The sequence below is a fragment of the Macrotis lagotis genome, chromosome 1, assembly GCF_037893015.1.
Source record: "Macrotis lagotis isolate mMagLag1 chromosome 1, bilby.v1.9.chrom.fasta, whole genome shotgun sequence".
Lineage (NCBI taxonomy): Eukaryota > Metazoa > Chordata > Mammalia > Peramelemorphia > Peramelidae > Macrotis > Macrotis lagotis.
In genome coordinates this window covers 228,259,809-228,277,892 of record NC_133658.1, presented here as the reverse complement: position 1 = coordinate 228,277,892, position 18,084 = coordinate 228,259,809, and the positions used below count along the sequence as shown (strand labels likewise).

The window sequence follows — 18,084 nt, the reverse complement described above, 5'->3', positions numbered from 1 at the left end:
TATCAGACTTAAGATAGAAAGCTAATTTTCGTTTCCATGAAATTTTTTTAGCAATTTCCTATAATCAGAAGATCAGAAGAATAACAATGGATAATACAGGGAAAAAAATCATATGTTTTCCATGTTGCACAGGTGATTTTACAACAAAAAGTTAGGAACATGTAACATTTGGAAAAAAATTTAAAAAGTTTTTTCTATTAATATCCTTAAACACTTGAATGTAAAACAAACAATACATATAATGATGATATCATTGTAGGAAATAAAATGAAGAGAAGATAAGTAGTAATAAAAATTTAAGGATAGTAACCCTAACATATATAAGGCTGATAATATTATTCAGAAAATGTCTGATCATTACAGAATTAGTACTACCATATTTTAAAATACAAAACTATTGTTACAAAATTTTACTAACAATTATAATAAATTTTATATCAATCCATTATACTAATAATAACTTCATATCTCTATTGCCCCTTTTGAATCAAAGGGGAGCAGAACACTACCTGCAGACCAAGAAGAAAGAGGGCCTTTTAATTTTGCATTTCTTTCCAGGCTATGAAGGGAAGTTCTTTTAAATATTCTTCATTTGGTCATGAAAAATTTATCTCTTCTATCCCATGTAATATGACTACAAATGTCATTATCTTATTCACCTAAGTGAATAAGCAATTCATAAGCAATAAACCCAGTTCCCAAATACCACCTTCCTTGAACTCAAGGGTGTTTACAAAAGGAAGATTCTGTTGGTTTAAACCAGGAAGAAAGATATCTAACTAAATTACTCTTACAAACAGCCTTTAAAGTCAAATGACTTTAAAGAGTGATCTAAACCATTTATTGACAATTAAGTTAATTACTAAATTACTAAAGTTAATTACTAAAATTACTAAAATCAAGTGACTAAAACTTAAGTGCTCATCAGATTTCCTTACAGAAAATTCTTGATAAAGATTTATGACCTGTTGGTTCTAAAAATTATTTCCTTATGATTATAAAATTTTCTTTGTACTTCACAATCTTATGAAATTCATAAATCAAATGTCAAAAACTGTAGTTACAATAAGTAATAATCATAAATAAGAAATTTAGTTTGTCTTTATTATATTTATTTACAGCACAATTTTAAATTCCCAATCACTGGGCAATATTTCTTAATATTTGAACATTCATGAATAGCACAATATCATAATCTAAATTATATATTTTCAATTTAAAAGCCTCTCAAATTAAACAATGTATATTCTTAGTCATGCACAGAAAATAAACCTATATATGGTTATCTAATTAAAAAGATGATCATATAACTTTAATACATTTCTTAATTTATGTAGTCCTCTTTTCCCTTCAGAACTAAATTTTGGATTAAATCAAACCAAAATCTGAATTTATATGTCCTTAACTCCTGATACATAAAATCTTCTCTTTTTTTGCCTCCAAAACAAAACCCCAAAAAAGCTTTTCTGCAATTTTAGAAAAATAGTTAATATCAGAATAAGATTTTCAGCTTCCCTTCTTTATTCTGAAACTTAACACTTGAGTATTTAATATGAATTCACTAAACCAGTATTGTTTAAAGAGATAATTTTAGTAGAACAAAGATTGTGCACTGGCATCCTGTATTGAGAGATTTTTAGGGACTCTGGTCTAGCCTTCCCTCAAAAAAATGGCCAAGTGGCATCTTCTTAGTTTTGCCAGTCAGTAAAGACTAAGAAGAGCTGCTAGGGGAGCGACACAGAAAGACCTCTAATCTAAATTATTATTATTAGTAGTTTTTATATGCTAATTAAGACTGTTCAGAAAACAATTTTAGGGCCAATTTTGGTTTCTTTGAGTACCTCATTATGCATATTAAAAATTTAAATAGCCAATTAGTAAATAAAATATTTAAACATATAATGTATCACACTAATTTTTCTTTGTTATAACTCTGATATCCTTTTTATAAACCCTTTAAACTACTCACAAGCAACAAAATATTTTTCAAGTTATTCTATCAATTTATGAAGAGAACTAAGACATTTATTTTAAAATTTAAAACAGATTTAAAATGTATTTAGATTTCATGTAATTTGCATCCAAATTCTAAATGTCCATACTATACCTTTCAAAGCAACAGAACATTTTACCTAAGTTGTAATCTTTAAAATACCCAAATAACCTAAATGTTTCTCTAATTTTTTAAAAACAAACTTTCAGTTCAGAATAACAACTAGCCTGTGTTATCTTCTTTAGATTTAGAGAGAGACAGAATTGAGAGATGCTGGAGAGAAAATCTCCAAAGTGAATGAGATAAGGAGAAAGATAAGAACAGCTACAGAGGGAGAGACTATGCAGCAGTGTTTAAGAATTGAATGGGTCAGTTTGAAATAGGGAAAAAAATCAAGATTGTCTTTTCTTATTCCAAAATAGAAACTTAATTTTTTCCCCATTTTACAGTTAAAAGAGGAAGTAAAAAAAAAATCATAGAAGGAGAAGACACCACTCATTTTCAGAGAGAGAGTGTAGGCCATAGCCAACTGAACTTAAAAAACAGTTACTCACCTAGGAAACTCACTTCTCCCAACTAGAAAGGGGAAAGAGGAGTTTAACATTTCGCTAGCTGCTCATCAGCAGTTTGGGGAAGAGAGGGAGAGGGAGAGGGAGAGGGAGAGGGAGAGGGAGAGGGAGAGGGAGGGAGAGAGAGAGAGAGAGAGAGAGAGAGAGAGAGAGAGAGAGAGAGAGAGAGAGAGAGAGAGAGAGAGAGAGAGAGAATCCTGCCAGTCAGGCCAGAACTTAAGAAAGTTAGGAAGAGAACAGCAGAACCCTTCTCTCCTCCAAAGACAACATGATTTCATGATTTTCAGGAAATCTGTTCTGTGGCACCAAATCATGAGTTTTTGGAAAAGAAAAAGATCTAATTTGAAAAGGGAGATTGAGGAAGAAAGCTGGCCCATCAGACACACAGAGACATGATAGCAAGCCCAACTAGGCAGAGAGAGCTGAGAGCTTCACTTTGCCGGCACCACACAGAACACACAATTAAAAGGAAACACCTACAAAACACATAAACCAAATCAGAGCACCTTGAACCAGAGGCCCCCAAACTCCAGGGAAAATTCACATTATTCTCACACTAGAGGGTCTCTTAAACACAACACAGATACTGGACATATGTCAAAGATGCCAGGCTATATTCCTTTACATTTTATCAAACAAAAATGCCAGAGACCTGACCACTGAACTTCCTCATCACCAAGATAACTCCCTTAGATCTAGAAATAAGTCCTAAGCACCCACACCAGCCAGAAAATTCTCAAGTTGTGAGAATCCCCCAAATCAGGTAAAAAATCCTAGAGAATATTTAATTTCCAAATAAATTAATTGAGTTGAAGTAGCCTCACCTTATTTCAAGGCCAGTTTTGGCTAGGCTCAAAAACTGTCCTGTTTTGGGTTTTTTTAGGCATCCCATATCCAGTATTGTTAAAAAGCAGTCTACCCCATTTCCAAGTCAAAATTGTCTAAACCCACATCTGTCAACTCAAAAACACTAGTTCAGAATAGAGCTGAGATTTTAAAAGTTACAGACTTCTTTCCTTCCAAGGAGCACATCTTTTTTTTTAATAAATATTTTATTTGTTTTCCAATTATATACAAGTTTTTTTTAATTTTACAATTTTCCCCCTACCCCCCATATAAGGCAGTCTGATAATCTTTATATTGTTTCCATGCTATATAGAATGATCAAACTGGAATGGGTTGAGAGAAAAATCATATCCTTGAGGAAAAAATAAATTATTAGAGATAGCAAAATTATGTAGTACATAAGACAACTTTAAAAAAAACCCTGAAAGTAATAGTCTTTGGCCTTGTTTAAACTCTACACTTTCTTAGGATACAGATGGTATTCTCTGTGCAGATAACCTAAAATTGTCCCTGATTATGGCACTCAAGGAGCACATCTTACTACCAACTGAGAACCTGTTTTACAGATCTCTTTCCTTCCAAGGAGAATATTTGAGTCCAAACAGAGGCTCTGTCCCTCCTCAAATTGCTGTCTATTCTAGTCCATAGCACAAGTAATGCTAACCATAATTTTCTTACATTAAAAATAGGATAACACAGTTAGTTTTATAAATGAAGTTTTAGTCTCTAGGATCTCACCAATAACCCATGGGTGGATGACATCCTTATAGATGCCAACCCTGATACAAAATTTCGGGGGCATTTTTTATAGAAAGGTCAAAGAATCATAAAACTGAGTCAGGGAACCAATGAGATTTCCACATAGATGACAGTTTTAAAATATGATCCTTCTCATACCTTATAATATTTGCTTCAAATTCCTGTTGATCAGAATCCCACTTAGGCTGTAGAAGGAATATTTACAAATAATCATAGGACTCCTCATCCAGGATGTCTCTTATCTTGTGGTTTGTTGATGCAGGTAAAGGAATTTATTGGTGCTATCACTGAGCTTTCAAGGTAGTATTGACACAGGCCAAGTCAAACTTTTAGATGTAGGAGGCAGGTCTTATATAGCAAGCTAACATTTTTTGCACACTGAGACAACATTCGAATTTATAACTATTAGTTAGAGGTTAAGAAACTAATTTTTTATCAGAAATAATAGAATTAAAAAGTATTAGACTCTGACAACACCAATAAATTTATCCCACAGCTGTACTAATAACCAACCATTCTGGATAAATGGTAGATTACTTAAGTAGATAGTTGAGTAACAATAAAGGAAATTTGAAATTTTAAAATTCTAAATAGAATTCACAGTACAGAGTCACTTCTTTAAAAAAAATTTCAAGATCATTTAAAAATATGGAAAGTGATACAAATCCTTAACTTTTAAGCATATGAAGATAATGCTAAGCTCACCAGCAATTCAGATACTGTTAGTAGAAAACCCTCTTTGAAAAGGATTGTTCTAAAATGAAAGGAAAGACACTGCTATGGCTACTTTTAACAAGTTAATGAAGTACAAAAAAGGTCAAAATGTTGAGTATTCTTAAAAATTTGTCCTCCATGATCTTTGAATAGATTGGTAAAAAAGTTCAATCATATTACCCAGGTAGCTTGATGATTTTTCAAACTTCTAAATGGAAGCATTTACCAGAATACCATCTTAAGTGAAGAGAATTCACCCTGTTTAGCCAAGACCTTTGGGATTCATGGAGATAGAAAGATAAATTAGTGTGGAAATGAGCCAAGAGATTTAAGGAATTCTTTATAAATACTTTAGTACTTCATTAGATCTGTTTTCTAAGTGATGGGAGTGCCCCCTCCACCAGGAGAAATCAGGATTTATCTGGCCTCTCGTGTGAAATTCTTCTTCATACCCTTTCACAGTTCTTTATAGATTATCCAGTGAATACACTGGAAGTCTTCTAGACCTTTTTAATATTTGCTGCATACCAGTACAGCACTTCGGTGCTCTATCCATTCTTCTTTATTTTTCTATAGGACCTACCTCCTTTTTTGATCATAGAATTCCTAGATAGAATATTTTTTCCTCCTGCTTATATCCTTATGTTGCAGCATACCATGTGCTTCTTTTGTCCTTTGACTTTCCTGAACTTTTAGTTTTTGGAGATTCTAGCATTTCATGATTTCCAGCCTTATGGTATTACCAAGAAAAATGTTGGAATTTTATAAATGAATATTTGTAACAGGGTATTACTATTCCCTAAGAAGAGTATAAAAAGCATTTAACTTGGTGGAATGGCCAAGACTATCTTTTTCATCTCCAAACCATACCACTTATGGGTCTTTCTGCTCCCACCATTACTTAGGACTTCCTACCCCTGGGACCCTTTGTCTTTATCATACCCAGAATTAGACCTGCCTGATGTAGCCAGTTCAAGAATGCATACAGTCTGCCTCCCTTTCCAACATTTTTTTTTTAGTTTTTTGCAAGACAATGGGGATAAGTGGCTTGCCCAAGGCCACACAGCTAAGTAATTATTAAGTGTCTGAGGCTAAATTTGAACTCAGGTACTCCTGACTCCAGGACTGGTGCTCTATCCACTGGGCCTCCTAGCTGCCCCTTCTCCCTTTCCAACTTTTAACTACTCTAGGTGTATTGTCTTCCTCTGTAAGAATTTTAAGTTTCTTGAATTCAAGGATTGTCTCACTTATGCATCTATATCTGCATGCTTAGCATGGTGCTTTGGTACACAGTAGGTCCTTATTGACCTAGCAACGTTTGACCAAGCAACAGTAAAAAGGCACTTACCCATTAAGAAAAGGAAATGGTTTGAACAGAAGATAGCAAGAGGAAAAGTAAGGGTGAGGGGGAATGAGTGACATTGGAACTGTCTGAGTTTGGAAATGAAGGCAAAATGTTTTGAAAAATATACATCTAATTTACATATAGATAAATAATCTGAATTTGACTGTGTAAAAGAAAGTAGTTCACAGCACAAGTGACTTAGTTGGAAGGATATTAGACAAAATTTAGTCTAATACCTACTAAAAGTGTGAATGACTTGTACAACATTCCTAACAAGATAAGGGCATCCATATTTTACATAAGAACCATTCAGACTCTATAGAGAATAGAGGATCCATTATAGGTAATAATGAGTTATTATCCCCAGATATTTTCCCATTCAATTTTTGAACCACTCTAATTAAAATTTTTTCATATGTTTAAGCTAAAATATCTTCCACTAGATTTTAACCCACTGGTCCTAATTCATCCCTCTAGGGTCAAGCAAAATAAATCTAATCACTCTTCTATACGATAATCCTTCACACATATTTGAAGAATGTCATTTTTCCCCTTCTAAACTAATTCTTCATGCCAAATATCCAAAATATCTTCAATTACTCCCTGTATAGCTTTGAGTCCAGACATCTCAATATTTTTAACTAATCCTATTGGTTACTTTACTTAGGATATACTTCCAAATGATCAGTTCTTTATTTTAGTTCCTCATAGGATCCACAATTTCATTGTCCTAGACATTCCCTTCTCTTGATAAGTTACTGTGACTTAAAAAAAAATCATCATTAATATAAGTGAATAACTAAATCTAAGTTTAATTCCTCAAATGGAGAAGGAACTTAATTTGATATGTCATTGTCTAAGAAGTAACATATTTAAAGAAGATTTTACAGGAGAAAATAATTATAGCTTATATTAACATCATTAAGATTTACCAAGTCTTTCTTCACAATCCTGTTAGGTATTAACTGTTTTTGTTTTAAAATCTGTATTGATTTGTTTTCATATCACATTCATTCCTAATATATCCTTACTTTTCTCTTCTGAAACTCAGTTTTTATAATAAAAAATGAAAAAGAGAAAAAGCAATTCAGTTATACCCAACCAATTTAAAACATGCAGTGTTCCTACCTCTGCAAAGAAGGGAGGGTGGGACATAACACAAGTATCATTTACACCATTTTTTAGTTTGGAAAATTTAATGCCACATAGGCAAAGTTATTTGTCCAGGTTCACACGGATTAAATAAGTAGCCCCATCAGTATACAAATTCAGGTTCTGTGATTTCACAGTATTATTTCTTTTATACTATGCTGCCTCTTCATTCAACTACAGGCAAGTCTGAAGAATTATGAGCTACTCCCATAACAACTGAAGAGTGAAGATGCCAGAATATAAATGATGAAGTTGGATGAAACAGGAAATAAAAGAATGTATATAGAGTCATTTTATAGTGAACAATAGGATGTGCAGCTGTGAATTATCCTGTTTTTTTAAAAAAAAATTGACTGACATAGGGTTGTTATCTTAGGTGAATTTTTCCAGACCTTCAAGGAAGAAATAATTCTTATATAAGAAGCCTATAAAAATAGAAAGCTCAAATGATACTCATTCCTTTTTATAAAGTGCATATATAGAGGTGCTGCCTAAATCTGGTAAAGGAATACTAAGAAAAGGAAATTTGAAGCTGATTTGTATATAGATGAAATTTGAAAGGGTGGGGGGAAACAGATTTGTGATTAAATTGGTTAAGGAAGCACCTGATAAGAAAATTCCTACTAGTATAGACTGGCCAGATTTTTATAACTTAGGCCTAGAGAATTGTCTGGGATTTTGAGATATTAATGATTTTCTCAGAGTCACATAGCCAGTATGGATAACAGATGGGCCAGGTCTTTCTGACTTGGAGAATTCTATGTACTATCTTATATTGTGAAAATAGTATAATATTAGCAAATACAAGCAGCACTGCACATTCTTCAATGTTTTTCCTTCATTTTCAAAGAAGACCACAACATCAAGGATGTGGTAACAAGACAAGCCCATGAATTGGATTTGAGTGAAGGGATGCTGTGATAAGATATCAGCCTCACTTTCTACTCCAGAACCATCTGGGTCCAGTGGCTAGATATAAATCAGGACGACTGAAGATGGCCCTGGATTCGAGGCAATCAGGTCACACAGCTAGTTAGTGTCAAGCCTAAGACTGGATTCAAACTCCAGACCTCCTGACTCCAAAACCAGTATGATATTTGTTGAGCCACCTAGCTGCCCTTCACTGAATATTTAAAACATAATTTATCATGGCCAAGTATGATTTGTACTAAGAATATGATGGTTGTTCAGTTTATTAAATAAATACTATAACATATGATAGCCAGAAAAAAATTTAAAAAATACCTTTGGCAAACTACAATATCTATTCATGATTTAGAAAAAAAACAAAACTGAAACATCTAGGAGTATAGATTTTTTACCTCCTCAACTTAATAAAAAGTATCTACTTGAAATCCAGAGCCAATATTAAAACTCTAAAGGTCTACTTATACATTTTTATATTTCACAGTATTAGAAATGCCAGCAATTGCAATAGGTTAAGAAAAATATGTTTTAGGGGAAAACAAATAAAAATGAAGAGACATAAATAATTATTAGAAATGGCAATAATTTAGAAAATCCTTCTGTCTCAACCAAAAAAGATTTCAGATGATGAATTCAACAAGGATGCAAGACACCAGATAAACCAAGAAATATATTTTTATTACAAATAAAGATCAAGAATACAAATTCAGTTCAGCTTCGTTGAAATTTTATTAAAAGCCACATTTATGACAGTAACAAAAAATTGTCTCTCAACATACATGTGTATCTTTTACAAAGATTGCATTGTCTATAACACCCTCTTTTATAAAAGTATACTGACAGAAAAAAGGAAGGATAAGATAAATGGAGAAAATCTTTCATTTATAGATGGTTCAGTTTAATATAACAAAAATTACAATTCCTATATTAATTTTAAAATATAATGTCAATGCTAATCAAAATACCAATAAATTTCATGAAAACTTGAATATAGTTATTATGAAAATTTAGAGAAAAAATAAAGCAAATACATAAAATTGGTCGAGGAATTAGGAATAAAATGCTGAAAAGAAAGTAGTCTTGTCCACTTCGATCTGAAAACATTATAAAGTATTATTTTAAAAAAACTACATTGCACTAACCAAAATTTAGATAAGTGATTGGAAGTATGATAAATAAAAATGCCAGAAAAGAAGTATCATAAATAAAATCAAATATGTAGAATCATGTTGACAAACCTATCAAAATGTAAATTGTAGAAATAATTCATTAGTTAATAAATTTAGGAAAACTATAGATAGTAATATAATAAAAGTGAAACTTAGATTTTTATGTCTTATGCCATAATAAATTCCTTCTTAATCAGACAAACATAAAGAAAGAATTGGAAAAATTAGGAAACTATATTTTAAACCTTATCAGCAAAACCACTGACCTTGAGAATAGATCAAGAAGGAACAACCTAAGAATTCTATAATTCTTTCTGAAAACATTGAAGAGGAAAAAAAAAGCCTGGACTTAATATTACAGTATTTAGTGATGGAAAATTGCCCTGATATCATGGAACCAGAGGGCAAAATAGTTATTGAAAGAATACATTGATCCTCTCCTGAAAGATCCTAAAATGAAAACACTAAGGAATGTTGTGGCCAAATTCCAGAGGAATTTTCCAGAGGAAACTATATTGTAAATCTATTAAAATATTTGAATGGTTCAGAATGTATAAAAATAAAATTCACAACCAAAAAAAAATGTAATCAGGATAAAAAGAAAAATAACAACTTGGGGAGAATATTGCAGCAAATATAACAAATGAAAGTTTAACATAATTTTTAAGGAATTATATAAATATTTGAAAACAATAGTCAGTTTTCATTTAATAGTCATAGCATGTGAACAAAGGTTATATACACATTATAAATATTTTGTTATCTCTAGTTTTATCAATGAGACTACTCCCTCTACCTACAGATTATAAACCTCCTAAAAGAGTTACTATGACCTACCTAAAGAAAATTGTCTTCAGAGATCTTTCTAGTGGGGTTGTAAAAAAACATTCTGGGTTGAAAATTGGCAACGAAGAATATTTTAAATTAAAACTCGTCCCAGATTTATTTGTTGATTTTTTTTAACAATTTCTTTTTTGAACTCTTATAATGAGACATTTGTGACTAATATATATAATTTGTGACTAATATAACTATGGTTTAAAAAAAAAGTTACCATGGCCCAAACATTTTATCATCTTATACTTACTGGGTGATGAGGCTTTCCAAACTTAGCAAGACTTTCTCAAACAAAATACAACACATTTTACAAATAAGCATGTGAAAGTTATATTCAATCTTATTATCAAAGAAAGGCAAATTAAAACTTTTGAACTATGATTTTTTTTAAGGTTTTTGCAAGGCAAACGAGGTTAAGTGGCTTGCCCAAGGCCACACAGCTAGGTAATTATTAAGTGTCTGAGATCAGATTTGAACCCAGGTACTCCTGACTCCAGGGCTGGTGCTTTATCCACCACGCCACCTAGCCGCCCCTTGAAATATGATATTTTAAAGATTTTATTTATTTTGAGTTTTACAATTTTCCCCCTAATCTTACTTCCCTCCCCCCCACTCCCCACAGAAGGCAATTTGCCAATCTTAACATTGCTTCCATGGTATACATTGATCCAAATTGAATGTGATGAGAGAGAAATGATATCCTTAAGGAAGAAACATAAAGTATAAGAGATAGCAAGATCAGACAATAAGATATCAGGTTTTTTCCCTAAATTAAAGCTAATAGTCTTTGGTCTTTGTTTCAAACTCCACAGTTCTTTCTCTGGATACAGATGGTATTTTCCATTGCATGCAGCCCCAAATTGTCCCTGATGGTTGCACTGATGGAATGAGCGAGTCCATCAAGGTTGATCATCATCCCCATGTTGCTGTTAGGGTGTACAGTGTTTTTCTGCTTTTGCTCATCTCACTCAGCATCATGAACTATGATTTTTATATCCATCAAGTAAGCAAAATGAATTATATACTACAAAACAACAGGTTTATAGAAGACATGCTTATTCATTGCTGATAGGATTTCACATTGCTATCTTTTTTTGTCAAAAGATCTAGCAATATTGGAAACAGTAACTAGGAAATATCTATTAAAATATTTATGACAACATTATTCGTAATTGTAGAGAATCAAAATAACATCTCATAGTGAATGGGTAATAAATAGTATATTGCAACATAACAGAATAATGTAGAGTAATAACAATGAGAAATGAGATTTATGAAGAAATGACATGAAATAATAAGACTTGGAGAACTAAAACATTGTATTAAATGGTTGCAATTGTATGAAATGTCTCCAGAAATACAAGAATAATTGGCAAAGAGAAGGGAAGGGGTAATGACTAATAATGAGTAACATTTTGTATAATAAAATCCATGTTATAAAATGTGGATAATTATAAATATGTTTAGGGTATTGGTTAAAGTTTTATATGGTAAGTTAATCAATACTACTGTCATAGATTTGGGATAATAGGTATTAACTAATCTAGTGCTTTTAGGTTTTCAAAATACTTTTCTTATTCTTTAATTGTTATGAGGAAAATCTTTCACTAATCTTAAAACTGTATAAATGTGAATTGGTATTACTATTTGTTACTTCAGGGTCATTAGTTCATTTACATGTTTTTTAATTGACACCATTTTCAGCCCTTTCCTGCCTTACTGGGCTCCATTCACAAAAATCATCTTGTAACAGTCACAAGCCTCTCTAAACTTACCTATGCTAGTTCACAGATAACAGATAGTTAAAGCTTCTAGGGTATAAGCCTTTCCATGTCTTGAGGAAATATTAGAGGAGAATGTTACTGGAGGCTTAATAAATTATTTTAATACTTTGTTATTTCAGGGATCGGTATTTCTTTGCAGGGGTGAGGGGAGGGGGCGCTCTCTTTCCACTAACACAGCAGTCTGTGGATAATGGATGAAATTTTGTGACTGCAGTCAAACTGGTGGTGATAAGCTCCAAACTCATATGGGCTGGACTAAGTGAGACCAAGTGAAAGCTATAATAGAGCATTATTGAGTCCATGCTTGCTCTGTTTCCAGCTTGATAGAACCTATCAGAATTTGTGTTTCATAAACTTCAGGAGCCCAGGGTTACTTCCAGTACCCTGAAGTGCTAAAATAGGACTTCACTGGAGGGATTTATTATCCATACCACAATGAAGCATTGAAATAAGATTATAGTGAAGGGAGAGACTCCCTCTACCACCATAGATCAGTGCCTGCTCAGCAGCATAGCAGCATACTTGCCTGGGACACTAAGAGTTTTAAATGACTTGCTGAGGAACACATGACCAAACTGATCAGTATATGTCAAAGCTAATGAGACTTGAACCCCAGGTCTTCCTGATTCTTAGACCAATTCAGTGCATCATCATCATCATAATGGAAACAAAGCAAAACCAATCATAGGGGAGAGGGTACTTGCTCCTTTTCTTTTTTTTAAATAAAAATGTATGTAATACCTTTTATTTTCATATGACCTGAAATTCCCCTCTTAATCCCCTTCTCAGAGAGCAACTCATTACTTGCTACTTTTTTGCAGACAATATCTTGATCAAAGCCCTGAACAAACTATTGTAAACTATATTCCCTGAATCACACCATGCAAAAGTGGATGCAATCTGAGCAGTGTGTCAGATCCTCTGACTGTGCCAGAATGGTTCTTCAAATTAGTCTTTAATTGAAAGGAAATCTGCTTTGTTCTGGGTCTCTTTAGATTTGGCTTTCACCATTTCTCTAGAGAAACCTCATTTGTGGCCAGTGGTTTTCCTCTGTAACACGGAACTCAAAGTGATCATCAGATTTTGCTGCTGGAGAACACATTGTCCAGTTATGACAGACCAGGAAGCATCATGGTGAAGTGAAAATAATGCTGGATTTGGAGACAGAAATTCTGGATTTGAATCCAGGTTCTGCCACTTGGCTAAGCCATGAAATGCAGTCACAAAGGATAAGTCCATTTGAATACTAGCCTACAAATTAAACCTAGTGTCTTGATTTTGTTTTATGTTGTACTGAACTTTGACCATAATTTATGAACGCCTTTAAAAGTAATCCTGGAAAAAACCACAAATGCAAGATTCCAAGCAGTTGAGTTCAAACAGAACTTAAGTTCAATTAAAGTCAATAAATATGCATTAAATATCTATTAAATTATAAAACCCAGTAATAGGTATAGGATTTTTAATCATTTAAGAATTAAGTAGATTTGTGAAAAGAAAGAACCAATTATTATTATTACTGTTGGTATCATAAAAGCAAAATTGGCTGTTTGATTTAGAGTAAATTGTAGGTAGGTTCCAGAAAAAAAATTTACTTTAAATTAATTCATACAATGTCTTGGGAATTAAAGTCATGGAATAAGAAGAAAAGACTTCAGATTGCCATCCAGGTCAATCTCCTGACTTAATGCAAACAGTTGATTAAATCATCTAATATAGAAAGATAGTTGTCTATTTTTCTTAACAGTCTCTAGAAGAGACTCAAGTACTTCTATCTGTAGATTATTTAAATAATATATAATTCTTGTATATAAAAAGTTGCTTTTTTCTAATATCCAAACAAAATTTTACTGTTTTAATTTAAAACTCCACAAAACTTTTTTTTTTATGCTTTATTGCAAGACGATGACATTGGAATCCAAGCTCTGTCAGGTCCTAGTAAGTCAGAAAGGACTTGACCATGGGTCCAGTAAAGGAACATATTTTTGTCTGAGAATCACTACAGATAAATTTTGGGAGGCTCATCACCAGATGGTTGGCTACAGGGGGTTGAATTTTTCTACCACACCAACTCATTATGACCATTGTATAAATAGCTTGTGATTTGTATTGGTTAAAGTAACTTTCTTATCAAGGAGATTACAGATCTTTGGACATGCTTTTTGGTTTGCTCGTTTCATCCTTCTGGTTATAAAAAAATTGCAAAGTTATTGTATTTTATTAATCTTTAATAGTTTTGAGTGTTTATAAAATGCAATTTTTATTATTCATATTAGAAAAAAGTCTCTTAAAATTTATTTGCTTATCAAAATGACAAACTTTCAAGGAATATTCATTTGACTGAATTGACATTCAGTAAACAGTTACAAAGCTCTTCTAGGCACTGGGGAAGGTATAAAGTTTAAATGTTTATAAACCCTGTCCACATCAGTCTTACTATCTTGCCGATAAAATAAAAACATAGGTAACTATATTACATAATTATCACATGATAAGTAGCCCGTAGAGGAAAAACAAAGTGCTTTGTGACATCCAAGAGGAATGTTTTTACTGACATAATACTTTCTGGAGGTTTTAAGTCTAGTTTTAAAGGATTGTTAGGAACTCAACAGGTAGAGCAGGGAAGAAGGGAACCATGTAATGGAAAGTATGACTATGGAGAGCTCAGTACGTGTTCATGGGGCAGAGAGTAATTCAGTTTAATTACAGTGGAAGTATATGGAAGAGAATAATATAAATCTGGAAAAGGTAGTAGAAATCTGATTGTGGAGGACCTTGTATCTCACATAAAGGAGCTTGAAGTGAGGGTAGAGAACCACAGAAGATTTTTGAGCTACAGAGTTTCATGACCAGGTCTATACTTAAGAAAACTTATTTTGAACAGATTATAAATTTATAAATCATAAGTGGCACTTATGTACATTTTTAATAAAAATTAGAGTGACCTATTATAACTAGCTAAACAACTGTGCTTTTTAAAAATTATGAATTATGTTATGTTAACTTATATTTTATTTTTGTCAAATGTAAGTTTAGTAACATACTAACTATACACATATATATATATACCTTGTATATTAGAAAAGGAACATGGTTTAATTGTAAAAGCACTAGCTTCAGAGTTACAGAACCTGGATTTGAATCCTAATTACTTTTTAGCAGCTCTGATGCTTAGGTAAATTCTTCTCTGGACTTAAATCTCCTCCTCTAAAAAATTAGGGGTTGGACTCATAATCTCTTGGGTCCCTTCTATCTGTAAATTCTGTGAAACAAAAGGTCATTTATTCAGTATTGTAATAATTATTCTTTGCAAAGTTAAATTGAAATCTCCGAGTGAAAAACTGAAAAGGTACTTCCATTTCAGGTTTGTGTTTTTTGAAACAGTGACAGAAAGTTTTTAAAGTCTAGAAAAGCAACTTTAAACTTTTTTGGAATTGAAACACCTTAACACGCTACTTTGAATAAATATATTTTAAGCATTTAATTGAATTAAAATCAAGTTTAGGATCTATTATATTCTTTTTTGCTTTTTTTTTTTTTTTTTTTTTTTTTAGGTTTTTGCAAGGCCACACAACTAGGTAATTATTAAGTGTCTGAGGCTGGATTTGAACTCAGGTACTCCTGACTCCAGGGCCGGTGCTCTATCCACTTTGCCACCTAGCTGCTCCAGATCTATTATATTCTACAAAACCTTAAGATAGCTAGAGAAAAACCAAGGTTGAAAAATAATTCAGAGCATCAGTTATCAATATTTATGGGGCCTTAATAAAAGATTCTCTAAAAACATTGTTGATTCTGCAATTTTTCCTCTAAAATATTATATATTTGTGTATCACAAATACACATGTATATAAATACTTATTATGAAGAGGACTTTTTAAGATTGAGTTATCCTTGACACTCATCTTAAAGGGCCTCCAGGTAGTTCTCCACTCAGATCCTTCCTGCTCTTCAAAGTTTTCATACTCCAAAATTACTTCCCTTCCCCTGACTTCCCTCATCCAAAATCTAATTACCTTCAAATGCAGCTAGTCACAGCACAATAAGAACAAAGCACTCTAAGTTGAACAATGTATAATTTATTGTAAAGTGAGAATGGATGATGGCTTAATTAATTCTCTCGACGTTTGTACATGTTAAAACAATGATCTTCTCACTGGTAAAATTTCAGTCAGTGTTGCAGAATGAGATGAAAATTTCAAGTAGCCATTGGTGGAATATGAGTGACTGACAGGCTAACGGCCTGATCTAGGAATCTGGGAACTCACCTAAATTGTTTGATTTTCTCAGATTCTTCTCTTCTTTCCTTTCTGAGTTAAATTTTTTCTGAAAGTTCCAAATTGTTTCTTCCTCCAAGGGTTCTTATGGGAGTAGCAGTTAGGATAAGGGTGGCGGCAGAAAGTCTAGGCTATTTGTAAATTAAGCTTGCCTGCCCATAGTCTTTTACTGTCCCTTCAGGTCTGCTCTGGAGATTAACATCCTGTTTTGCTTTCAGGTACAAGGCTGGGGTATGGCTTCTCCAACTGCCTGCATTTGGCCAAGAAAGAATTTCAAAAAACCAAAGGCAGGAGAACGTGTTAGCAACTGCTTGCTTTGTTTAAATATGTTACAAGTCACTGACAAAAACGTGGTGCCTGAGCCTAAGCTTTTGGCTGAGCCCCCCAAGCCTGAGGTGACACTGCAAGACAGCACACCAATCCCTGCAATGACAGAAAAAGAAGAGGTCAGTCCCCCAAGTCAGGATGGAGTCAACTGCACAGAAAGTCTGTGCAAGGAAATCAGCAAAATCTGTTTCCCACCTCCCAGTCAAGAGGAACAGAAGAGCCTTCAAATAAAAGAGTTTGTTTGGAACTCAGAGAAATGGTTTGTGCCAGACAGCTTCAAGGATGTCAAAAGGTCAGAAAGTACTGGTGTCCACTCAGACAAAGATAGCCTTCTTTTGGAGTCCCTGACTTCCAAGACTCTTTTGGTTCTTCCTCCCCTCAAAGCACCTTCCAAAAATAACCTGGATGTCATTGTAAAGAAGAATAAAGGCATTTTCACTCATTTGGAAGAGAAATTGTCCAGTTCAGATAAAGCTGAGAATGTTACTTGTACCTGTGAGAACAAGACTTTTGATCACAAAGGAGAAAAGAGAATTGTTGAAACAATAAGGAGTTCTGTGGACAAGCATCTTAAATTAAATGATGTACCTTCCCTTTCTCCTCAAATTACAAGGACTTTGTTTCCTGAGCCTGAGCCATGCTGTCTGCACTGGTCCTTCCTGCCAGAGCAAGATTTGGCATCCAGCCCTAATTCAGTTAATTCCAAAAAATTTAGCCATCTTGCTACCTTGCACCTTTTGGAAAAACAGGGAATGCAGAATGGTAAAGACAAAATCAGAAATGAGTTAAGATCTCCTGTTAATATCAGAAAGCGAAATTTCCTTGAGGCCAAGCAAGAAAGCCAATATAAAATTGTGGAGGCCAAGGTTTTTTCAGGTCCTGTGTTGCCATCTCTAACTGCGAACAGAGTTGTAATCCCCATGTTGCCACATAGACTCCTATAATGTTTTCATATTATAATCTTCTGGAAACAAAACACTTTTTGAAATTCTCTTATTTTTCCTCTAGAGCCTGAGGAATCTAAAGGTCTACTGTTTGTCTTTTATTTTGTGCTTAGAAACAATGCGTCTTTTTTACCTTCTATAAATAATACTTAGGTATTTTGCAAACTGTAAACTTATCATTCCAGGTTGGGAATTCTTCTGACTACCTTTGGCACGTCTAGTGGGAGTGAAATGAATAATATTTCAGGGTGAATCCAAAGAATTGACTGTTTTTACTAGTATTGGCTCCAGGTGTGTCTGCAGGGCCATTTCCGTGTCCTATAATCTGATCTCACTGAAAGAGTTTATTTAGACTAAACTGAGTCTTCTCAGCATAGAGATATTTCCTTCATTAACTAAATCTGAAACTCCCTACTTCTGTTTTCTCCTATGATGAATTAG

At 33.2% G+C, this 18,084-nt stretch overlaps 1 protein-coding gene across 2 annotated transcripts in view; it reads left to right on the top strand.

The window, feature by feature from the left end:
• The window catches only part of C1H16orf46 (chromosome 1 C16orf46 homolog), a 46,869-nt gene extending 29,194 nt beyond the window's left edge, over positions 1–17,675 (top strand). For both annotated transcript variants that reach the window (XM_074209735.1, XM_074209736.1), the window contains exon 4: positions 16,591–17,675. In XM_074209735.1, the coding sequence (XP_074065836.1) occupies positions 16,591–17,643 (1,053 nt within the window). In that variant the 3' untranslated portion in view covers positions 17,644–17,675. The remainder of the gene's footprint in view (positions 1–16,590) is intronic.
• The last annotated feature ends 409 nt before the right edge of the window (positions 17,676–18,084 follow it).